The sequence below is a fragment of the Equus caballus genome, chromosome 16 (assembly GCF_041296265.1).
Source record: "Equus caballus isolate H_3958 breed thoroughbred chromosome 16, TB-T2T, whole genome shotgun sequence".
Lineage (NCBI taxonomy): Eukaryota > Metazoa > Chordata > Mammalia > Perissodactyla > Equidae > Equus > Equus caballus.
Window position 1 is genome coordinate 13,712,624 of NC_091699.1, and position 24,815 is coordinate 13,737,438.

The 24,815-nt window shown below is 59.4% G+C and overlaps 1 protein-coding gene across 6 annotated transcripts in view; it reads left to right on the forward strand.

The window, feature by feature from the left end:
* Positions 1 to 20,326, forward strand: part of FBLN2 (fibulin 2) — a 108,934-nt gene extending 88,608 nt beyond the window's left edge. For all 6 annotated transcript variants that reach the window (XM_070237164.1, XM_070237166.1, XM_070237165.1 and 3 more), the window contains 9 exons: positions 3,398 to 3,532; positions 5,852 to 5,989; positions 7,716 to 7,859; positions 7,978 to 8,106; positions 8,511 to 8,636; positions 11,049 to 11,165; positions 11,664 to 11,792; positions 16,691 to 16,814; positions 19,390 to 20,326. In XM_070237164.1, the coding sequence (XP_070093265.1) occupies positions 3,398 to 3,532; positions 5,852 to 5,989; positions 7,716 to 7,859; positions 7,978 to 8,106; positions 8,511 to 8,636; positions 11,049 to 11,165; positions 11,664 to 11,792; positions 16,691 to 16,814; positions 19,390 to 19,747 (1,400 nt within the window). In that variant the 3' untranslated portion in view covers positions 19,748 to 20,326. The remainder of the gene's footprint in view (positions 1 to 3,397; positions 3,533 to 5,851; positions 5,990 to 7,715; positions 7,860 to 7,977; positions 8,107 to 8,510; positions 8,637 to 11,048; positions 11,166 to 11,663; positions 11,793 to 16,690; positions 16,815 to 19,389) is intronic.
* The last annotated feature ends 4,489 nt before the right edge of the window (positions 20,327 to 24,815 follow it).

Below are 24,815 nucleotides of genomic sequence, written 5' to 3' on the forward strand. Positions count from 1 at the left end.
CCTGCACGTGGATGGAGCCAGTGCTCACTGACGGCTCATCCCTCCTGCCTCTTGGTGCCCATGCAGACCAGGGCTGGGGCTCCAGGGCAGGCGTGCTTTGTGGGCAGCAAGGAGGGCAGGCATGATGCTCTCTGCATGGCTGGGGTCTGGTGTTATCACAGAGGAAACATCCTGTTTCTGAACCAAGATAGACCTAAGGCGGCAGAGACATGGGACAGACTACGAAATGCTGTAGCAGAGACACGGGCAAAAGGAGAGGTCATTCCAACTGGTGGCATCTGCACGCCCTTCTGGAGAAGGTGGCATTTGCCTTGTCTCCAAGAATGGCTGGGACTTGGAACTTGGGAAGGGCATACAGGTGGAAGGAGCAGCTCGAACAAAGGTGTGGAGGTGGGAACAGTGCAGAGTGCAGGCACGGCATGTGACCAGAGCCCCATGTGTCTTCTTTGTGCTTGGGGACCATGTCTGGCCTGGACATGTCCTCTTCCTCCCCCTCCACTGCTGGGCAGACGGGCCCAGGTTCTGGGCTGAGCTGAGTGGCCGCTGCAGACATGTTTGCCCCCGGCCTCCAGCCCTCGGCACAACATGGCCCTCCTGAACCTGCTTATTAGCGGCTAGGCAGCTCCTCCTGTCTGGGTCATGTCTGTGTATGTGTCTGGGAAGGCGGGGCCCATGAGGGCCTGCGCGCACCCCTCCCTGGACGCCCTGCCATGCCCGAGTGTGTGGCCTCCTCTGGTGGCCTGGAGAGAAGACCTCGTGCTAAAAGGCATTGCCAGGCAATGGGAAAACACGTTGTGGGATTAAGAGAGCAAGGGGACGTTCCACTCAGCGAAGTTTATGAGCTCCATTCTCATCCTTTCCTTGCCTCCCTGACTCATTCATCCCACACAGGCTTCCCAGGGCCTCCTCTCCGTCTTTCCGCCCCTCTTCTGAATTCGTTGCCTCACTTGGCGGCACGCTCACACACGTCCACTCGTGTCTTCTGCGCTTCCTTTGTTGCCTCCAGGCTCGTTGCTTAACCCCAGCTTGCAAGATGGGAGACCCGTGCCCGGATGAAGAGCGTGGTCTCTGCAGCCAGACTGCCTGGGTTCAAATCCTGGCTCTGCCACTTTCTAGTTGTAAGACCTTAGACAAGTCCATTAACCTCCCTGAGCCTCAGTTTCTTCATCTGTGAAATGAGATAGTAATAGCTCTCACCTCAAAGGGTCACCGTGGAGATTAAATGAGTTAGTCCACGTAAAGAACTTGCTGGTGCTTGATGCTTGATGTTGTTGTTATGATTCAGCAAATGTGTATACTGAGGCAGCCTGCAGAGGTAGTGAGTGCCCCATCATTGGGGGTGTGTAAGCTGAAGTGGGACAGTATTGGGTGGGGCCAAGTCCAGAGGACATCGAACAGATGTGTGACCTCTGTGGGGACTCCCCTGTGCTTTGTCGTTTACTTTTTGTGCCCTGCCCTTTGAGGACCATCTTGGCCCCTGGGAAAAGTGTTGCAGGTGAGCTGGGCTGTGAGAAGATGGGCGGGGAGCAGCCCCGGCTCTGGAGGCCACCCTGCAGCAGTGGGGAAAGGGCACAGCTCTGGGCTGCATGCTCTGAGTTTCCTTCTGCTGCTGCCCCGTGGCTGCGTGACTTTGGTCTAGCTTGTCCCCTCTGGGAGACCCGTTTCCTCATCTGTGAAACAGCGTTGCAGGATGAAGGAATGGCAGTTTCTGTAAGCACCCAATCCCTAGCAAGACTCAGTGTTGGCTGTTATTTATTGCCGTGGTTCCTCCCAGACGGTGGGCTCCGGGGCCAGGGCGATTCTGGCGTCCTGGGAGCTTGTCTCCCTCTGTCACTCCAGCCTGTCCGTCAGAAGTCTTCATCTTGCCCAGCCAAGCCTTCCTGGGAAGCTGCTGGCCCGAACCTCTCCCCTTCCCTCCTCCCCATCCCTGCCCAGATGAGGGTGGGCCCGAACACCATTCGGCTCACCTGTGAGCTTGGGAGGGTGTCTTTCCCCCTTTCCCCACAGCCCTGCACCCCACCTGTCCTCCTGGTCCCCGTCATCCTTGTAGACTTAGCTCAGATGTCATGGCCCCAGAGAAGCGACTCTGACAGTCCAGGGCCCAGTGTGGGTGGTGCTGTGGCCTGGGCCCAGAGACTGCTGCTCTTCTCCCCCGCGGCTCTGCCAGCCCCGCGGCCCGCGTTCCTTGAGGGCAGGGGCTGAGGCCGACAAGCCCGCTTGGCCCGCTGGGGCAGAATTGCACTGGGTAATGCGGCCCGTGGATGAAGCAATCAGCGGATGCTGGTGCCTCCCCTGCCTGGCGAGGCCGGCTGGGTCCTGTGTCCGCTCACCGGCCCGGGGCACTTCTGGAGTTGGCGGTCTCCCTCCGCCTCCACCCTCCCTAAGGCTCCTGCTCGCTCTCCTTGGCCCAGAGTGAGTCCTTGGCCTCTTCTCTCTGTCCCTGTCCCCCCGGTCACCTCAGCAGCTGACCACTCCTAAATTAGTGTCTCCACTCAGGCCCCTTCAATGAACTCAGAGGTGTTCTCTGGCTGCTGCTTGACTCTCAAACCCGTTATAGCTACCGGGTTCCCCACCTTCCCCTGCGAGCCTGCTCCTCCGGGCTGTCCCCATCCCAGCTGAATCTTTCTGATTCCCCTTCATCTCATCCATCCGTGGATCCTGTCGGTTCCACCTTCACAATATTTCCAGAACCTGACTGCTTCTCCTCGCCTCTGTGGATGGCGGCCCCATCATCTCCACCCTCACCCCTGGAGTGTTCACACTCAGCCAGGGAACCCTGTTACAGAAGTCAGACCACTTCTCTCCTCCACTGGAACCCTCTATGGCTCCCACCTCTCTCTGTGTCTCCTAACACTCTTCTCTTTTCTCCCTGCAGCCACACCCACTCCTGGCGGGCCCTGAACTTGCCTGGCAGGCTCCCTCCTCAGGGCCCTGGTACCTGCTGTCCCCTCTGCGTGAACTGTCTGCTGGGCTTGTTGTGTTTCCTCTCCAAGTGCTTGTCAGCTGTGCTCTTCTCTGAGGCCCCTTCCGTAACCTGTTGCACCTGGCGCACACCCGCGGCACCTCTGCACCCCTCCTTCCTTCACCCCGCTGTTTCCCGCAGCACCAGTGACCACCCACCCGGTTATGTTTGTTTATCTGTTGGCCTCCCCCACTGAGGGTCCCCACCATGGCAAGGGTTTCTCTCTGATTCACTGCCTACCCCTGGTGCCAAGAACAATGCTTGTTGGCACATGGCAGGTGCTCAGTAAATCTTTGTTGAATGACTAGATGCATAGACAGGTGGCCATCAACTCGCGCTGCTCTCTGGGTAATGAGCACCGTGAGGGCAGGGTGGGCTGTGCGCAGCTGCCGTCCCGGGAGCCCTCAGCCTTTGATGGTCTCCCTGTCCCCGCAGACATCAACGAGTGTGTGACGGACCTGCACACGTGCAGCCGCGGCGAGCACTGCGTCAACACTGTGGGCTCCTTCCACTGCTACAAGGCTCTCACCTGCGAGCCCGGCTACGCCCTCAAGGACGGCGAGTGCGCAGGTGAGGGTCCTGGCCCCGCCCTCTCTCACCCCGCCCCCACCCTGACCCGCCTCCTCTCCCACCCCGCCCCCACCCTCGCCTCCGCCTCCTCTCCCACCCTGCCCCGCCCTCTCCCCAACCCTGCCCCTGCCCCGCCTCCTCTCCTGCCCCACCTCCTGACCCGTCCCTGTCTCCTCTCCCACCCCGCCCGGACTCCTCTCTCAACCCGCCCCGCCTCCTCTCCTGCCCCGCCTCCTGCCCCGTCCCTCTGCCCCACCTCCTCTCCCACCCCGCCCGGACTTCTCTCTCAACCCGCCCCGCCTCCTGACCTGTCCCTCCGCCCCACCTCCTCTCCCACCCCGTCGCGCCCCGCCTCCTGCCCCGCCCCTGGCCTGCCCAGAGCCTTCTCCCTTCTGTCAGGTCCAAGCACCTGGGTGTCTTGCCTGTGGGAAGACCCCACACATGATGGGGTTTGGGTAGAGATGGGTGACTGAGGCTGGTGGCGGGAGAGCGTGTTCCTGGCTTCGCTCCCGTTGCTGGTGTCTGGGTGTCAGTTGCTCGTCTCACCATGCCCGGGTCCTCGTTTGTACTTGGGATGGTGCTCCACAGAGCCATCACTTTTGTCCCTTTTCACTGGAAACTTCTAGGCTCCTAAGAAGAGGGAGGATTTTCGCTGAAGGGTTTCAACAGATGCTTCTTGAGCTGCTTTTATGTGCCAGGCAGGGTTCTGGGTGACAGGGATACCGGGTGGCGTGTGATGTCCTTGTCTCTGACCTCCTGATGAGGAGACAGGGCCACAAAGGCATATGGGGATGCAGGAGTGGCCGTCGACTGGGTGTTACTTTATGTGGGGGTCCAGAGAGGTCCCTCACAGAGGTGATGCTGGAGGGGATGAGGCTTCTGGGAAGGGTATTCCAGGCAGAGGGAAAAGCAAGTGCGAGGCCCTTGGGAGGGGAGGGGGTCTTGGCATGTTGAGAGAATGGAAAGTAAGTCTCGAGTGCAGGCGTGCCCGGAGTGTAGAAGGAGGGGACAGGATTGACAGGCCTGGTGAGGAAAAGGGTTTGGAGTCTATTTCATATGTGATAGGAAGCATTTTATTTTTAACTAAAAACGTCCAGAAGAATGTCATGAAAGAGGTGAGACCTACAGAAGTGCTCAACTGTTGCAAGCCCTGGAAAATGCCGACGAGAAGTGGTCCTGAGGCTGGGCGGGAGTTCAGACAGGTGGATTCACACACTCCATGTCGGCCCGGAGCTGGGCGCGGAGGCAGGGCTAGATGGGCTGGGAGGAGAGATGAGCCAGGACACACAGATGCAGGGCCAGCCCCCTCCAAGAACCCCGGCCCCTGGGGAGGGTGCCACCCCTCTGCACATGCCCAGCACTGCCTGCCCCTCTTGTCTCTGGTTGCAGCCGCTTCCTTCTTAGACCAGACCAGAGCGGCTGTGGGGGCCCCCTTCGAGGCACCCAGGGGTCCTGGGAGGGAGGCTGTGCCTGGTTCACGTCTGGGTGCCTGGACCCAGTACAAAGCCTCGCAGAGCCTGGGCTGCTGTGGGAAGGTGGAGGAAGCCTTGGAAACCAGCAGGATGGATGGCTGGACGACTGACCGGCAGACGTATGGGCGTTGGTCTGGCAGTCAGTGAAGCGTGTGGGTCTCGGCTGTGCCGCTTACTCTCTGGCTTGCCTTTCTGCTCCGTGCATCGGTTTCCTCATCTGTAACAAAGGCCTGCTGTGCTTGCTGTGACGAAGCACAAACGAAAGTGCAGGGCTGGTGCCTTGTAAACTGTAGAGTGCTGTGCAGAGGTGAGGGGCCCTCACCAAGCTGCTCAGGGCCACACAGTGGGTGAGGGCGGCGGGTCCTTGTGGGTCTGGTGGCTCCGTCCTTGGAAACTCTGAGCTTGCTGCTGCCAGCACTGCCTCCCGAGAAGCCTGGACACATGACCGTGGGGATGTGAGCGTGCGTCCCTGTTTCTCCTGCCCTGGCAGCGGGCACAGCGGTTCAGAGTACAGACCTGGGAACAGGCCCTCTGGGTTTTGGTCCAGCCCAGCACGCCCTCACTGTGGTGCTCTCTGTGCCTCGATTCCCCTGTGTAAGGTGGGGCTCGTCACAGCCCCCACTTCCAGGCTGAGCACGAAGTGAGTGAGTCCCCCTCAGAGCTCTTGAGACAGTGCCTGGTACCACAGAGCTCGGTCAGTGTGGTGATATCATTGTCACTACTGGGCATGGGCCACGGCTGCGACGGTGCTCCCCCAGCTCTCGGGGGTACAGGTCAAGGTCACGCGCGGACGTGTGGGGGGCGCCCACTAGCCCACCGGCCCTGACCCCCGGCCTCTTTGTGGCAGACATGGACGAGTGTGAGCAGGGCACGCACAACTGCCAGGCGGGCTTCACGTGCCAGAACACGCAGGGTTCCTTCTACTGTCAGGCACGGCCCCGCTGCATGGACGGCTTCCTGCAGGACCCCGAGGGCAACTGTGTGGGTGAGTGGGGTCCACCTGGCCCTGGGGCTCTGGGAGGGGTCGTGGGGGCTCGGGGGCTGTAAAGATCAGGGAGGCCTGGCTTGCTGCCTGTCCCCTCTCCCAGCCTCAGTGTCCCCACTGTGAATGGACGTGTCAGTGCCTGGCCCCAGGAGGCACATGCTAAAAGGAAGCTCTTACTTATCCTGAGCTGTGGACCTGGGTGGAGTTACTTCCCCCGAGGCCTCAGTTTACCCATCTGCGGGACTGGGCTGGATGAATGCGTAGCATGTTCTTATAACCCAGCCAACATTAAGGAATGTATTTTCTATCTTGATTTGGTGCACATGTGTGCCTGCATACGCACAGCTGGGACATGAGTCTCTACTGCATGTGGTGTTCCGTGAAATTTCTGTTTGCAAAGAACGCTCATCAGACCTGCTGGGTTTCGTGCTGTGCTCGTGGGTGAGGCCTGCGGTTTGACACATCTGGCCCCGTTGTCCTCACGTGGGTCTGAGATCTCACGCTCTCCCCATGGCTCTTCAACCCCTTCCAAGAAGCCGCTGGCCTGCGGCCTGGAGGCCTCATTCCCTGAGGCTGCTGGCCGTGTCCAGCCCAGAGGCCCCACAGGACTGCCGGCAGCTGAGCAGGCATGGTCCAGGCCGCTCACCCTTGGGGAGTGGTAAGGCAGACGCTGGGCAGGGCCAGCTGCTGGGTGTGGGCAGAAACAAGGGACATGCCAGACGCGGCTCTGTCACACCGTTTCCTCACAAGGATGGTTTGTGGGCCGGGCGTTCCCATCTCACAGGGAGGACACTGAGGGGCAGAGAGGGGCTTGCACTTTATCCCAAGGGTTTCTCAACACTCCTTGGGGGTCCCTCTGGCCAGTCTGGGAGCTGGAGCTGCCCCTGAGGCCACCCGTTCACAGCTCTCACTGTGTGACCCCAGCAGTCCCCTGGGACAGCGCAGGGCCATGGGCACAAGAGGCCTGTGGTCTGCCCTGAGATGCAGCCAGGGCAGGGTGAGGGGCAGGAGTCTGCTCGCCTGCAGACAGGTCCTGGGCAGTGTTTCCCGAGAGCCTGCTGCTCGTTGCAGGGCGGCTGCAGTGCTGCACGCGTGGTTCTGTAGGCCACCACGTTTGTAAAAGTGGCAGATGTTAAGGGGGCTTTGATAAGTAATATACCGAGTAGGGGATAAAGACTTGAAGGAGGCTCCTCCACCTGGAGTGTTTAGGAGGCTCCTTGAGGAGGTGACAGTGGGGCAGGGAAGTGAGGGGCCAACCCTGAAAACAGCAGGGGCAGCGTGTACAATGGCCCCGCAGTGGGGCTGTGCCTGGTCGCCGTGGAGTGGGGAGGAGTCTGGGGGCGGGCGGGGTGTGTGAGGGAGACACGAGCTTGGCAGAGACCCTGGATGCCAGGCAGGAGGGCAGCTGTTAGAGAAGCCAGAGCAGGGTGGGACTCGTGTCGTTGTCCTTGAGGTCAGCCTCGGGTTCTCGGGGAGCCTCTGCCTCCGGCTGCTCCCTCAGAGGCAGCTGTGAGAAGCCTGTGGGAAGCACCCTGGCAGGTGCTGGGTTCTGGGTGAAGGCCCTGGGGTCATGGGACACAGGAGCGGGACAGTCTGACCCCACAGGCCTGTCCAGGGCTGGTCCGGAGCCCAGGATCAGCCACCTCTCGGTGTGGCCCTGGCCCCAATGCCAGGGCCTGGGGAGGGGCGGTGCCAGGCTCCCCATCACCCACACCCGTCTCTGCAGATATCAACGAGTGCACGTCGCTGTCCGAGCCGTGTCAGCCCGGCTTCAGCTGCGTCAACACCGTGGGCTCCTACACCTGCCAGAGGAACCCGCTGCTCTGCGCCCGTGGCTACCACGCCAGCCCAGACGGCACCAAGTGTGTGGGTAAGGCCCGCCGCCCCCTACCCGCCTGCCGGCCAGCCCTGCCCTCCTCCCCGGGCCAAGGGAGGCCCATGCAGAGGGCAAGCCCGGCCTCAGGGTGCCCACTCGCCTCCCCCCGCAGACGTGAACGAGTGTGAGACCGGCATGCACCAGTGTGGCGAGGCCCAGGTGTGCCACAACCTCCCCGGCTCCTACCGCTGCGACTGCAAAGCTGGCTTCCAGCGGGACGCCTTCGGCCGGGCCTGCATCGGTAGGTGGGGGCTGCTGGCCGGGACCCCCTGCGGCTCCCTGAGGAGTGCCCCTGCCCAGGCCCACCTGTGGCCCCCTCCTCCCTGCCACTCCTGCCTTGCTGACAGCATACCTGCCCTCTCTGGGCTTGCCCGCCTTCCTGCTCTGCTGTCCTCCTGGGACTCGCTGTGCCTGCCTCCTCTGCTCTCTCAGCCTTTGTCTCTCTCTCCCTGCCTCGCTGTGTCTGTCTGTCCCTCCGTCTCTGCCTCCAGCCTCCCTCTTGCACTGTCGCTGCCTGTCCCCATCCGGGTCCCTCCTGGTCTCTCCTTTTGGGGTCTGGGTTCCTCTCCCCACCCAGCCCCTCTGCTACCTGGGGGTGGAAGAAGTTGGCCTCCAGGCCCCTCCGCCCTCCCTGCCGCCCCGCAGACGTGAACGAGTGCTGGACCTCGCCGGGCCGCCTGTGCCAGCACACGTGCGAGAACACTCGCGGCTCCTACCGCTGCTCCTGCGCCTCTGGCTTCCGGCTGGCTGCCGACGGCAAGCGCTGTGAAGGTACCGCTGCCCCGACCTGACCCTAGCCGCTGACCCCGCCCGTACAGCCACTCAGTAGGCCCAGAGCCTCGCCCAGCCCTGCCCTCTCCCCTTCCCCTACAGCATCCCTGCCTCACACCACGTGTCCACTCTCCATCTGTGCAAACCTCTGACCTCGGCTGGTCCTCTCATTTCCTGCCGGGAGCCCTCCCAAGGGCCCAGGGCCCTGGCATCTCAGACCAGAGGGGCTGGTGTCTGTGTGGTTTCCAGCCCCAGACGGGGGCTCCTTGTGGCCAGGAACCTACCTCTGCCCCCAGTAGGTTCTGATCCTGCTCACAATTTCGGTCCCTGGGGTCCAGGCAGGGAGCAGCAGTGAGTGAATGTGAGACAGGGCCTGGAGCCACTGGAGAGCCCCTTGGCTGCTGAAAGGGGGCAGCAGCCACACAGCACCCTCGGATGGTGCCACCCAGTAGGACCGGTCAGGGTGAGCTGATCTTCTCGGTCTTCTAGGTGCCAGAAATCTAGACATTTATGTAGAATCTGCAGATTTTTACATGTTGCTGATGTTTAAAAAACACATGGTGAGTTAAACCAAGTGTGTGGCCCCCTAGATCTGGCCCATGGCTGGCATCTGTGGCCAAGTGCTCAGTGTGTGGGATCACCCTGGCTGAGGGGGAGCCGCAGGAAGGGGCTGGCACAGTGTTCCCATGTGTGTCCATGGTGTGGTTGGACCAGGTCTGGGAGCACTGGTGTGAAGGGAGGTCGTGAAGCTGCCCAGTGAAGGGGCGAGGGGCCGAGGGACTGGCATGTGGGGCATCCAGGCTGTCACTGGGCACCATCTCTCCTGGCCCCTTGCCCTTCCCAGCCTGGAGCGCTTTCCTCACCTCCTTCTGGGAAGGGCAATGCCGAGACCCCTGGGGAGCCTCTGTGCCCCTCCCCAGTCGCCTGCCTTGGCCCAGGAGCCAGCCCTCCCCTGGGACAGGGCCAGTCCAGGGGCAGGGCGGCGTGAGCAGGCCTGACTTCCTCAGACGGCACTTGGATAGGCTCCCAAGCAAACCTTCTGACTCTCATTCACGCCTTCCTCTGTGTTGTGTCACCTACGAGCCCGTCCTTCATGCCAGATCACGTGCAGGGAGCTGTGGGGGTGGGGCCTCTGCCTCTGGGTGTCACCGTGTGGTCGTCGCCCATTCATTCCCTTCTTGGCCCTTGTGCCTTCACCCCTAACTTCCTCCTGGACGCCACTTCGCTACTTCTCCACCTGTGGCTGGACGTTAGAGACAGAGATGAAACCAGCGTGGCCCCTGGCCCCCAGGAGCTCGGAGCCCAGGAGAGGAGATAAGCTATTCGTGCACTCATGCATGCGTTCATTCATGCATTCGTTCATTTGCGCATGCACTCATTCGTTCACACGTGCATTCGTTGATCCATGCACTGCGCCGTTTTGTGGAATACCCTGTGTGCTGTGAGGTCCTGAGGATCCTGACACGGATCAGACAGTGGCCCCCAAGGCCCTGTGTGACCTGACTCCCCCGGCACTTTTCCCTCTGCTCTGAGCGCACCAGCGGGCTCGTTGCTCCCTGAGTGCACGAGGCACGCCCCCGGGCAGGCCCTCGCTCTTGCCCTGCCTTCTGCCTGCAGCGCTCCCCCAGACCCTGCGTGGCTGCAGAACTGCAGCTCTCTGCCTCGCTCCCTGCCCCGTTCTCTGCTCTTTCTCTGCAGCCCGTCCAGCCTTCTCACATACTAGTTGTCTTGCTCGTTTAGTTCCCACCTTCTTCCCCAGCACACATGTGAACATCACCTCCAGAAGTGGACGTTTGTGTCCATCTTGTTCACGGTTCCGTCCCCTGTTCAGGGTGGGCCTGGCACCTTGTGAGAGCTCAGCAGTTCTCAGTTGGATGAATGAAAGACAAGACCCAGCTGGCAAGGGGGCAGAGTCTAGAGGATGTTCCATCTAAGCCATGAGTGGGCCCTTCATTCATTCACTCACTCACGCATTGTTCAGCCCACACTCCACACGCGCCAGCTCCTGCCCCCCAGGCCCCCCATGCAGTGCCAGCCCTGGGGACCAGGGCAGGCAGGTGAGGCTCAGCGCTGAGGAGGTTCTTGTTTGTGCTTAGGGGTCCCCTTGCAGAGCCGTCTGTGCCCGGTGCTGTGGACGCCCCGGGGGGCAGCGTCTGGCTCCCCCTAGGTCATCTGAGCCCACCCTGTGGCTGCCTCCTCCAAGCAGCAGGCCGGGCCCCCACCAACAAGCCAGACCTGGCCCTCCCTCGGCTGCCTGCCCGGGTGGGCTCCTCGCTCTTTTCTGGGCCTCCGACTCCTCAGCGGCCCCAAGGGGAGGCTGGATCTCTGCAAATCAGGCTCTCAAGGGCTGGGACCTTGGTCCTCATCCCTGGCCGGGAGGCCTCAGCCCTGACCCTGCCCGTCTTCCCGCAGACGTGAATGAGTGTGAGGCCCAGCGCTGCAGCCAGGAGTGCGCAAACATCTACGGCTCCTACCAGTGCTACTGCCGCCAAGGCTACCAGCTGGCCGAGGATGGGCACACCTGCACAGGTGCGTCTCCCCTGCCCAGGGCCCTCCCGAGCGGCACCCCTTCCCCGTGCGCCAGGCTTCCAGAGAGCCCCTCCCGGGCTGGGGACACACAGGACCCACAGGCTTTAGCGTCAGGTCGGAGTCGACCTGCGGCCCTGTGACTTCCTCACTTCGTGCCTTTGGACAAATGCTTCCCAAGTCTGGCCTTAGGCTCCTCCTCTGTGACAATGTGGGGGGTGAAGGATGAAACGGAATACCTTGTCCAGGCCCATGGCTGGTACCTGACAGGCCCATAGCTGATAGTAGCAATTATGGAGCAGCCCCAGGGAGCGAGCACTGGAATGGGAGTCCTGTTTTGCTTGTGGCTTTGGGCAACTCTTTCCCCTCTCTGAGCCCTGTTGTCCTCATCTGTAAAATGGGCCCCCCGGCTCCATGGGTGTGGCCAGGACAGGCTGACAGTCAGTGGCTGGGCCCTCTGGGTACCAGGGGTTCACAAGGGGCTGAACCTCTCTCCGGCAGACATCGACGAGTGCATTCAGGGCGCCGGCATCCTCTGCACCTTCCGCTGTGTCAACGTGCCAGGGAGCTACCAGTGTGCATGCCCAGAGCGGGGCTACACCATGATGGCCAACGGGAGGTCCTGCAAGGGTGAGCAAGGGGCCCCGGCCCCACCAGGGCCTCAGGCAGGCTCCGATCAGGCACAGAATGCCTCACAGAGCTTGCTGTGTGCTTAGAGACACCAAGTGCATAAGCACAGAACGGCTAGTTCCACTGGTGGCCACATTAACTGAAGTCTATGCCTGGGATGAGGAAGGTGACGGTCTTTCCGCTGCTCAGCCCAGCTTAGAATTTTCCAGGTTTGGACCCAGCTCAGGTCCCTGCCCTGGGAGCAGGAGAGGGATCCTGTGGGGTGGTTCTGAAAGGCAGGAGACTGTCCAGTAAGGACCCTGGAGAGGAGCAGCCTCAGGGGTCCCAGTCTCTGTCCCCGGGTGTCAGCGATGCTATCCAGGGACAGGGGGCCAGGCAGGTCGGTGGACGTCGAGAGTGAGGCGGGACCCCCAGGAGTAGGGACAGGAGTCACAGAGAGGCTCATCCCAGCCCTGCATGCAGAAAGACGTGATCCCAGTCAGAGCCGTGTGGGGCTGGGAAGGGCTGCACAGGAGGCAGGGGCGCCCCATCACCGGGGACCTGCCATCCCCTGTTAAATTTGCAATTGAGGGGACTACTTCCCTGGGTGGCAACCAGGTTCTGTGACATCTCATCTTCCCTCTAAGCTGGAGAGTCGTGATCCTAAGTTCAGTTCCATCAGGAGTTACTGAGGCCACTAAGTTCTGGGCCTGGAGAGCCCCCAGGGTGAGGTGGAGGGGCTGGAATCCCCTGGGGAGGACACAGGAGGTGCACCAGCGGCCCCCTGAGAACTGACCCCTCAGCGGCTTGGAGCCCAGCCCGCCTGCCCTCCTCTTGGCTGGCATGACAGAGTCTTCCCCAGGTGGTGGGGCTGGGAGCTGGTGGTTCCCTGGGTGCAGCTTTGGCCCACCAAGGCCGGTCCTCGTGTTCCTGGGGGTCCAGGGGTCAGAGCTGTGCCCAGAAAGGTATGGAGTTAGACCAGTGTGTACGGCCTGGGGGTCACTGCCAGTAAATGGACCCTGGGATCATGTGAGATCTCTGCCAGCTGTTTTTGTTTTCTTTTTCACTAGTGTAGACCAGAAAATAGGGTTGGCCGGGTAGGGTGGCATGGACGTGGAGTCAACCAGAGTGTGCTGTGCCCGTGAGGACTGTTCCCGTGAGTGTGTGTACTTAGCCCCAGTGCAAGAGGATTCCTTCCTGTAGCTTAATGTGAAAAAATAATAAATTAGAAGGCCCTGATTGGGACCTGGTAAATCATCAACTTGGCGGCCTGCCGGGCCACAGAGGCCGCCCCGGGTCTCCACGGCTGCAAAGCCCTATGCTAATGTTTAGTTTAAACACAATCAGGATGGACTCTGTAAACGGTAAGGGTTTTACCCACCATAAACTGAGCTGTGCGGGAAACACGGCTTCACGTTCCTAGACTGCATCCTGCTCTGGCCGAGGCCCTGTTCCTCCCGGGTGCGGCTCGGAGAGCTGAGGAGGCTCAGCCACACGCTGCAGGGGCTTTTTGCTCTTGGAGGGGCTCTAGGTTGAAAACCTCTTTACGTTCAGGACGTCTGTCCCTGACCCCTCCCTCCGGCCCACGCTGGCACCGGGGTCTGCAGAGTGCTCAGATGTCCTTGTGTGCCTGTGTGCCACCAGAGAGGGCTCCCTGGGCGCAGGCACACGCCTGCTCTGCACTGGCTGCCGGCACATCTGACATCCAGGGTTCTCCAGCCCCAGGACCACTCAACACCCGCCCACCCCCACCTCCTGCTCTCTGCATCCTCTTCCGGGGTGGCTGCCCTTGTGCCCCCTCAGAGCCCACCCTGCAGCCCACCTCCCCAAGGTGCACAAGAACTGGTGAGGCCCAGCCCCTCTCTCGGGTCCCTGCTCCATCACCAGCACCCCCCCGCCCCAGGGGTCGGGCGAGGAGAGGCCCCACAGCACAGGAGAGGCCTTGCTTTCTCTCCGGGTCCTCCTGCTGGAGGAGCCTCTGCTCTCACGGGGTGGACAAGGGCCGAGTGCGATGCTGGTTCTGCTGCTCATGTCCACTTCCTGAGCCACCTGTGGTACCTGCGTCTGCGGCCACTGCCCTTCAGAGCTAGGAGGTTGCCCCCTTGGCGCTCCCTGTCCTGTTCTGACTTGGGCCTCCCGGCTCCAATGGGCGATGGCCACAAAAGAACAAAATGCGCCCATTAGTGTCTCACGTTAGCATCCTGCCCTCTTTAATAGCAGAAAAAGGGACAGAAGAATATGAAGGAATTCACACTGGGCCACGTTTCCTGGGACATAGGCTTCACGGAGGGCTGTGACCGTTCCCCAGCATGTGGCGCGTGCCTGGCACAGGACGGGTGCTGGGTGGACGTTCGCACACACGGCTGAACTGAGAGGCAGCTGCTGCCCTCTGGACCTGTTTCCTTCTGGTCTCTCCTTGTGCCGGTACTTGCACACACATACATGGACACATACATGTGTACTCACATTCATGTACATACATGCACGCACACACAGGTACACACATACATACACTGTATGATATTGGCTAAGTTTATGCGGGAAATAATTCTGAGTTCTCTCTTTTTTTTTAATGTGTGTAAAGCCCTCGCAGCACCCACTCAGGAAGAGCTAGCTTTTAGCAATCAGTCCTCCTTACTGACTTATGAGCATCTTCTCAGGTCTTTCAGAAGCCCTTGGGGCCTCTTTCCGGGGCCTGTGTTCTGCATTGTCTCTCTGCGTCTGCAGTGTCTGCGCTGTCCTCTGTTTCTGCATGTTTGAGTTGTGCCTGGCGCCTTGCTGTCTCGGGCTAGGTTGCGATGACACCCCCTGGGTGGATGGCCTTGTTTGGCTCTCCCTTCGCCTGAGCTCTCCAGGAGAGGCTGCAGGGTCGAGGGCCCCGTGGACATCAGGGGCCTGGCAGCACTGAGGGGCGGGGACCCCAGGGTTGAAGGGAAGTCTTGCAAGAGCTTCCTGTGAGCTTGGTGGGGCCAGGCCGCAGCTGCTGACCCTTGGCCCTCCTTCCCACCGCTTCTGGGCATCTCCCTCAGGGCTGCCGGGGGCACACGGCAAGCTGCAGCCCCCACCGTGGTCCTCCCCAGCCCCGCCCAGGCTCCAGGGCCAGGACTTCCTGCTCACCAGAGTGGGCGGCCCCGGGGCACAGGGCAAGGAGCAGGAGGCCCTCCCTCCCTCTGTGTGGATTCAATTAATGACCCATCAGCAGGATGAAGACCGCGCCCATCCTGGCCCCACGGGCTCTGGCCTCCTGCCTTGTCTTCTCCCACTCGCCTTTACTCCACCCTGGGAGATTGGGATCATGAGCCATCTTGCATAGGAGGAGAGTGAGGCTGGGAGAGGTGGAGGAATGTGAGCTGCTGTGCTGCTGAGCAGTGTGGTGGCCAGCAGCCCGGAGTCTGGAGCAGGCCGGGGCTTGAGCCCTGCTCTGTCCTGCTGCCGTGGTGCGACCCTGGGCACGTCTGTGGGTTGGAGGTGACACCCATTCCTGCCTCGCGGGGATGTGAGGATAAACGAGGTAATGAGTACAGAGTGCCTGAGCATCGAATGGACGTCAGGTGGGGACCCCGGGATGCAGGTGGCTGTTACTATTACTCTCGTCTTGTGGTTGCTTTTGTTAGCAGTCAGCTTCGCATCGTGAGTGGACCCTAGATTTTGCCATCAGGCACACTTAGCCTCTAGCCCCAGCTGCCCTGCTGACTCTGTGACCTTGAGGAAGGCTGTGCCCCTCTCTGGTGACCCTTCCCCGACAGGGCTGGCTTGAGGATGGAGCGAGAAGTCGCTGACTGGCTCAGAGTGGAGGAGTGGAGAACGGAACCTGAGGCATTCCAGGGAAGCTCGGGACAGACGCCCTGCCGCCCCCGCCCAGGGGCTGCCCTCTGAGCTGAGAGGCCCGTCCTCGCAGGAGGGGTCTGTGGAAGCCACAGATTTGCTCTCTCATCTGACAGGTTGCCTGTGGGTCACACACTCGCCACCCCATGCTGCTCTGAGCTTTCGTGAGAGCTGTTTATCCAGACCTCCTGTGTGTGCATGTCTGTGCTTGTGTGCTTGAGCATATGCGTGTGCTGGCCCAGGTGCCTGTTTCTGAGTGTGCACAGGAAGCGTGAGCACGTCCATGCAGTTTACAGGGGGCATTCACAGCTGTGCATCTTGGAGTCTGTCCGTGGCGGTGACGGGTCTCACACTTCTATCCAGCAGTACGTGTGGAGTGCCCGCTCTGGGCCAGGCACTCTGCTGTGTGCAGGGGACACCTTGGGATGGGAAAGACACACGCCCCCGCCCTCCCGGAGCTCACGTTGAGGAGGGAGAGGGTGGGAACAGAGCAGACAAAGTCACTTAGGTGTGTTTCCCAGCAGGACAAGCAGGACGAGGGAAATACAGTGGGATGGGGTGGTGGGTGAGCGGGGAGGGGACCACTGTGAGGTGGTCAGGGAGGGTGTCCTGCAGGGGGTCACGCTGAGCTGAGACCTGAGAGATAAGAAGGAACCAGCCGTGAAAAGATGTGGGAAGGTGTTCCAGCAGTGGGAGCAGCATGTGCAAAGGCCCTGATGTGGGATAAGGGTCAGGGGCAGCCCAAGGGGGTCCAGCAAGACTGCAGCCCAAGTGGAAGGAGAGGGACTCAGAGACGGGCAAGGATGCCCTGTGCTGTGGGGTGTGGTGGCCATGGAAGGACTTGGGTTTTCATTCTGGTAGGCGGGGTGGGAAGCCCTCAGAGGACATGACATAAGATGATGTGCATTTGAGAGCAACGCCCGGCTGCTGGGCGGAGTGGGTGAGATGGGGTGCATGGTGCCCGGTGGCACGTGAACTCTTCTCACCGTCGGGACCAGCTGCACCAAGACCCAGGCCTCCAGGGCGGCTGGGGTGGTTCAGAGCAGGGTCGCCAACTGTGGGGAGCCCCCCATCATCTCTTCCCCTCCCCACAGACCTGGACGAGTGTGCACTGGGCACCCACAACTGCTCCGAGGCTGAGACCTGCCACAACATCCCGGGCGGCTTCCGCTGCCTGCGCTTCGAGTGTCCCCCCAACTACGTCCGAGTCTCTGAAACGTGAGTGCCCCGCCTGGCCTCAAGCCGGGACCCTGCCCCCATCCCGGGCTGCCCAGAGGAGAGGCCCGGGGACCGGCAGCCCCTGCCTTCCCTGCCTCCTGCTCTTCACAGGTCCACTGCCAGGTGTGTGGTCAAACTGACCACAAATGGTGCACCCGAGCGCCTTGCAGAGCGTTTGGAGGAGAGAGGAGGGAGGGAAGAAGCCTCCCAGAAACTCTCTCTCTCGCTCACACATACATACACACACACACACATATGCACACACACACACAACGCATTAGTTATTTATTGCCGTGCAATACACCATCCCAACACCTAGCTCCTTACCTTGGCACACAATTACCATCTCGCACAGTCTCGGGGGGACAGGACCCCAGGAGCAGCTCAGCCGGTGATCCTGGCCCAGGGTCTCACGGCCCGCATCGTCTGAAGGCTTTGCTGGGGCTGCAGGATCCTGGGCCCCCACGTGGCTCTGGGTGGGAGGCCTCAGCTCCTCGCCGCGTGGGCCTCTCCCTGGGGCTGCTTGTGACGTGGCTTCTCCCGGCTCGGGCCATTGAGAGAGCCAGTGACAGTCCTTCCTACCCTAATCTTGGAAGTGACATACCATCACTTCTGCCCCTGGCTACAGTCCCACACTCCTGGGGAGGTTCCCCAAGGCAGGGGCAACCACACAAGGGGTGACCACCAGGAGGTGGGACATGGGGCTGGCAGGTGACCACACTCCGTATTGATGCCTCTTGGCATTTTCCCTATTTCCTGTCCTTTCTTTACTAAACATACATTTTCTCAAAGTACTGTTGTTTTTTCTATAATACAGTTTCCCACTTTATTTTACTTTGTAAAATATTTTCCAGATTTAAATTTTTAAAATTGCAAAACTGATACATGCTTATAAAAACATTCAAACTTGGGGCTGGCCCGTGGCCAGGTGGTTAAGTTCGCGTACTCCGCTTTAGCAGCCCAGGGTTTCCCCAGTTTGGATCCCGGGCGCAGACATGGCACTGCTCATCAGCGTCCCACATAGCAGAGCCACATGTACCTACAAGTAGAATTTACAACTATATATATATATACAACTCTCTCTCTATATATACAACTATACTGAGTGACTTTGGGGAGAAGAAGAAAAAAATCTAAAACGAGAAACAAAAAGTTTAAACAAAGAAAAAACCATTCAAATAGTAAAAGTGTGCAAAGCAAAGTTCTTGCCCCTCCCTAAGACAAATCACAGGGCTGCTGACGCTGGGCTGGGTCCCTCCTCCCTGCCGTCCCCGGGACAGCACGAGGTTGTTCAAAATGTGCTCCTGTGCCACGTAGCTCTCTCTCACGTCCGTGCGCACAGCCTGCCTCGTTTTAATGGCTGCGCCGTATTTCCCAGCATGGATGTGCCCGTCATTTATTCACTGGCTGCCCTGCTGGCTGTTTGCCATTTTTCACTATTACACACGCTGCCCGAGGCCTGTCCACATGCACGTGTGTTGGGACACCTAACACGTGTGTTAGGTGAGTATGTCTGGGTGACTCTGGGCAGGTGACCTCCCTTCTCTGGGTCTCACCTGCCCTGTCTGCAACACGGGATGATAGTGGCGTCACCTCCAAGGGTGGGTGTGAGCATTAGATGAGCAAAAACATGTCGTGTGTTTGGCACAGTGCCTGGCATGGCGTGTGTGCTGTGCCAGTGCTCCGTGTTGCGGGTGCCGCCCTGGCCCCCACGTGGCTGCGTGCTGCCCGCACGCCGTCTGGGCCATCTGCCCGCCCGCCCGCCCTCCGGAGCTGCAGAGCCTGGTGCCTGAGCAGCGGCTCATTTTGGAAGCAGTGAGCTTTCAGACAGTGATTTAATGATGGCGATGACAGTGGCTCAGAGGGCCAAGAAGAGACCAGATTGTTGCTGTGCTTAGAAATTGAGGCCTGGGCCCGCTGTGGGATTTGGCGGGGGTTCTCTCGTCGTCATCGTCGTCATCATCTAGTGTGGCCGAGTCTCCAGGCTTCCTGGGGAGCAGGCGTGACTCAGAGCTCCAGGTGCCGAGGGCCCGCTCCTTGGAGAGGCTCCTACCTGGGACAGGGCAGGCCATCCCGAGTCAGAAGAGGAAAGGGCTCGGAAGCAGGTTCGAGTAATGGAAGAAAGGGAACCTGAAAAGTAAAACAATCAAAACACCAGGGCCAGGGACTCCATGTAAATGAGCAGTGTGCAAGTACAACAAAAAATAAAGAGGAAGGTAAGGGGTGGGGAGGGAGCACATGGGTGAATGCCCTGCCACAACCTGCCATGCCCTGTAAGCCTCATTGTTTATACACTCGCCCCACCCTCCCGGTGCAACCATAAGGCTGTTAACCCAGCTCACAGACAGGAAACTGAGGCCCAGAGACGTAAGCTGACTTAGCAGAGGCTGCCGGGGCTCCTGAGGGTAGAGCTGGCAGTTAAGCCGGGGCCAGCCCGCCCTCGAGCCTGCTGGCCAAGGCCAGCACCACGTCGGGTGGGGGGACGGGCGGGGCGGGGCGGTGAGCGCACGTCAGCGGTGGGACAGCCGGGGTGGAGGCCAGACCCCCTGCTGACCACGCCCCGTGCGTCCCGCAGGAAGTGCGAGCGCACCACGTGCCACGACTTCGTGGAGTGCCAGAGCTCGCCGGCGCGCATCACCTACTACCAGCTCAACTTCCAGACGGGCTTCCTGGTGCCCGCCAACATCTTCCGCATCAGCCCTGTGCCCGCCTTCGCGGGGGACACCATCGCCCTGACCATCACCAAGGGCAACGAGGAGGGCTACTTCGGCACGCGGCGGCTCAACGCCTACACGGGCGTCGTCTACCTGCAGCGGGCGGTGCGCGAGCCCCGGGACTTCGCCCTGGACGTCGAGATGAAGCTCTGGCGGCAGGGCTCCGTCACCACCTTCCTGGCCAAGATGCACGTCTTCTTCACCACCTTCGCCGTGTGAGGACCTGCCTGTGCGAGTGCCTTGCGGGGGGCTGCGGCTCCGGGGTCCTCCCGCCGGTCCCGCCCCCGCCCACGCCCACCCACACTTCTTTCCCTGGCGGCTCACTGCAGCGTGGGGCGGGGCGGGGCGGAGCGGGCTGGGGCGGCGGGCCGCGGGTAATTGTGGCGGATTTTACTAAAACTCTGTAAATTAACTTAATTTTGCTGACTCGGTTCCCGGGCCTCTCCTACGCCCCGCCCCGCGGGAGGGAGGTTGGCAGTGGGAGGTGTGGGGAAGCTTTGAGGGCAATTCAAGGTCACCGCGGGTGCCCTGTGGTGGCGTCGGAGGACCAAAGGCTGGATGGACCGTGACCGAAAACTGGAAAGACAGCGACCACGTTGGGGCTTTTGGACTCAACTGGATGACCTGACCCCAAAGTTGATAGTCATTTTCATGTTCCACTGTGATTAGTTCTTTACTTTTTGAAAAAATCATTTTATAGGGTTTTTTTTTTGTTTAATTATGAAAGTAGTACACATACATTGCAAAAATACTCAAATAGTCCAAAAGGGTTATAAGTAAAAAAGTGAAAAAAGAAAAGCTGCCTTTTGTGAAGTGTTTGAGTCTGATGGTGGGGTCTCGCTGTCACCGGTTCCCTGCATGGTGATCAAAAATGGAGAGAAGAGGGCCTCTTGGGGACTGAGGCAGAGTGGGAGCGTGTGTCTTCGAGGGCCCGGGCCTGATGGCCAGATGTTGTCATTCTTCAAGGCATGTTCCCAAACTACGTTTTGATGCAAAATCTCCCAGTTTTAAGATGTGAGGATTTAAAACCTTTTAACAGCAGGTATGAGCCACCCTCAAAACCTGTGGCCAGAAGCCTGCTGTGGGCGGCCCACCGAACAGCCTGTTGGGGCCTTTTCTCCCCTCCCTGCTCCCTGGCTCCGTCCCCAGGGGTGTGGCAGACGCGAGGACTTCCTTCTCACTGGCCCAGCTGTCTCTGTTCCTTCGGTTTCTCTGGTTTTTAGGAAAACCGGAGCTAGCAGCTCTGTTGGGCATAATCACTTACTGGGCAGGGAACCGACTTCCCCCAAGAGGCGGGTTGGGGACACCAGTGAGGGAGGGGGGCAGCACCTGGCTGGCAGCAGCTGGCCTGCTCCTTCGCAGTCCTGGCTGTTTCCCCCGCTCACGGCTTCCTCCCCGTGGGACCTCGGGCAGGTGTCGTCACTCCCCGGGTTTCATCGGCCTGGCAGTGGATGGGGTACCTGCAGCCCTTCCTCGAAGGCCGCCATGCCGAAGGGTGAGCCGCGCCTGCGGAGCGTCTGGCCCAACACCGGCTTACCCAGCTGCTCTCGGGAAACAACAATCTTCCTTCTGACCTTAGAGTTTCCAAGTTTCAGTGATTCTAGAATGCCGTGCTGGCAAAGAGTCTGGCAAGCTACGGTTTGAGGGAACAGTCCCTGCAAGACCGCCCTCACTTCAGACTCCAGACACGAGCTGGGGCTCCCCAGGACTCCCGTCACTTGCCGCCAGTGGGCTGCAAAGTTGGGGATCCCCACGATCACCCTCAGGTTTGTTAATTCACCCGAACGACTCAGGAAAGTGCTACCCTTGCGATGACAGTTTTATTACAATGAAAGAAGACAAATTAATCTCATCTAAGGGGAGTGATGCGCAGGGCAGAGACCAGGAGGGGTCAGAACGCCGGCTTCTGTGTCTCAGGATGCGTCACTCTCCTGGTGTGACAAGTGACAGTTCACACAGAGTCTTGCCAACCACGGAGCTTTGGGTGTCCAGCATTTTTCCTGGAGCTTGACCGTACTGCCAGCATGGTTGACCTTGAGTGTCCAGTCCCTCCTGGAGGTCAAAATTGCTACGGCACGGCCCGGACCCTCTGTCATAAATTGCATATTAGACTGCCCAGCGTCCAGCACCCTAGGCCCAGACACTCCTCGGTCAGGACGTTCCAGGGGCCGAGAGCTCCCCTCCCAGGCCTGTCTCCAGGTAAGGTGCGCTCTGACCCCTGGCCGAGGCTTTCTTAGAGCAGAGTGATCCTATTTGGGCATCTGCATTTAGTATTGTTGTTTGTCTCCTGATCCACTGCTCTTTGTACCTTACGATAAACGTGTGCAGAACAAGTTAGCTTAGAAGTCAGCTAATGGTTAGCTCAATCCGGTTATTTCTCAGGCCGGCTGTTCTCCCTCCGTATACCTTCTGAGGAGGCTGTCACTCTGTCCAGCACATTTGGTCATCGGTGTCAGTATTAGAACCTTACTGACAAGGCCAGTGCTATTCCACACGGCAGTAGGTGGGTGAACCCGGAAAACAAGCCTGGAGCCCCACTCGGTCATCAGTAGTCCGTCTGTCGTGTGACGGAGTGTCTCCTGGGGCAAGGCCACTCAGGTTCGCAGCTTCCATCAACCTTGTCAGGTTCCGAAAGCAGGAGTGGGCTTGGTTTCACCCTTCGGACATCTGGTCCAGTCCAGCTCAGAGACAGTGTGGTCTCTCTCCAAGCCTCTCTTGAGACACTAATGTAATGGTGGATCCCCCGCATTGCGTAACCCGTTCATTCCTTTACCCTCAGCCACGGTGCTTTTTCTCCCTTTGACTCCAATTTGTGCATCTTGGGCAGGGAGGTAAGGTTGGGTCTCTGTGCTGGTCTGGCTTGCAGGCAGCAATATCAGTCTGGCAAGTGCCTCTGCGTCAGTCCACGCCCGTTCCTACGGGGTGACAGAGACAGACGAGTGGGTCATCTCAATGTAGGCGGTACACCTGCATTCACTGTCAGTCTCTATTTTTCCAGATGGAGTGAAGGCAGCATCCACCCCATCGAGCCCTTAGGAACTCTGACGTCAAGGTTTAAAAGACTAGTTACAGTTTCTTCCTTAGGAATCATCCCTGCTTCCCACCCCCACAGTGACAGCCTTGCTCCTGGGACCACGACATTGGGTAGGAAAAAAGAAAGTTGAGATGATGAGGGAAAAAAAGGAAAAAGTGCAGTCACACCAGCATCCTCCCCCTGTGGGAGGAATTGTGTAGTCATAACAGCACCCGCCCTTCCCCAGGTCACCTAGAAAAGCACAGGAATCTGGCCGGTGGCTCTCATGAAGGTGTGAAAGCCAGCCTCTTGTTTGTCTCCCCACCCCGTTTTAGACAAGCAGTGTTTCAATTGCCCATCTAATTCTCTACCCAACCATTGCCCCAAGGAGGATGTCCCTCTGCCCACTGCCGGACACTATGGGCTGCGATGTGTTTTCCTGGATCTGAACAAATAGGATTTGGTGGCCCAAATTGGCACACTCTCTCTGGTGCCCCTACCCCTGTCGTGGCTTGAGCATTAGCATCCACCCCAGGCTGGGAACGCAAAGCCCGTTCCAGAGTAAATGTCTCTTCCTGTCAGGACCCCTTGTGGCTTCCTGGGGCTTCCACATTGGTCCCACCTGCCAGCTGTGGGCGGGGCCTTCCCCTGGGGGAATTTGTTCTGCCCCATAGCCATCTACAGTTTTTGTCTCTGGTTGACAGAACAGTTCTTGTTGACATATCCTGCCTTGGAGGGTGTGAGAGGAATATGTCCACATTTAACCCCTCCCTGCACTGCTGCAGCCCCCCAGTATCCACCGTTTCATGGACCCAGGTGGCCACCGCAGAGGAGCATACCTGGATCCCTACTGGCCAATTCCAGCCACTTTCTGATCCGGGCAGGGGGTTCTTCTGATGGGCATCAACACCTGTCCCTCAGGTCCCCATAGGATGTGCCCATATAGGCATCCCTTTAATAGGCCAGGTTTTCACGGCCCCTCTGGCTGACCACAGAGCCAGGCCATTGGCCACCACCCATGAGCCAGTGAGAAACTGCACATGGGAGCAAACAGCGTGCAGCCCCGCCCGCTGAGCTGGTCTGCTTTACCTTCTCCCTGCAGAGGAGCAGCCTCTCCAACAGGGTGCTTCCGTACACCTGGAAACTGCCGCCCATCAACCATGCGGCTCTGTGTTGGTCAGTCAAGAGCTTTTCTAGGGCATCACCCAGTGACTCAAGGATCTGGCAGCACTTCAGGTGCAAACTCAGGTGATTCCAAAATTGGCCGTAGGGGTCAAAGCTCCCTGCTTGTGATTGCGCTGAGTGCCTCTTAACAGTCCCCTCCCCTGATGGCATGTTCCCGCACAAGCCACATCCATTTTGTTATGGAACTCTTCTGGACACTGCCCTCCCCTTAGTGTGTTTCCCCCACATCACCTGAGACAGTATGGGCCTTTCAGGTTTCAAGATGACTTTATGGCCTTCAGTCAGAAGGGCAGTTTCAATCGACGTCCAATATCCAGCCAGCAGTTGTCTCTCAAATGGAAAATGTAGGGTCCCAGATCCCAGCGGTCACTTCTGGGTGGTGCACAGGCTACGTAAGGACGCCAGGGCGTCTCCTGAGCAGTTTTGTCGATAGGAGCTAGCAGTGTTGCCAGGTGTGGAATGTATATCCTCCCAAATCCAAATCAGCTGACCGGGTGCTGGTCCTCTCACGTTTTGTCCACCAGTTATTTATCGAATGTGTCCAGTCAATCTTGCCAGCAGGACGGAGCTTCAAGCCTTCTGTTTTACAGCTGGGTAGGGGAAGTGCTCCCCACCAGACGCAATATCCATCCTCATAATCAGTTCAGGTAAAGGCAATGCGACCCCCTCACAGAGGGTCCGTTCAGACATTCCCGTTTTCATCTGAACATTCGCCTTAATGCCATCAGCCATCTAACCGTAGCCCCACTAGGACTTTACCAGCTCAGGGATCACAGTGCACTGGGCTCCCATAAAAGGAGCCCCAGGAAAGTCCCTTCTCCGGCCCCGCCGTTTTCTCCGTTTGTGCGCACATGGCTTTGAGTCTCTAACTGCGGGTCAGCCTTGATTACTCCTCTCGACCATTGCCTCAGGCAGTTCGAGGTCAGATTTCTCGTTGCCATCTTAGGCCTCCAGCTTTTTCAGTTCCTCCAAACTGGAGTGAATAAGGCAGATTTTTAAAGGGCCTTCAATGTTGGGGGACTGGTAGGGGCTCCATCAGTCCACCCAGCTTCTGAGCGTGCTGCATTAAGACCCGTGGTTTGACTTCGT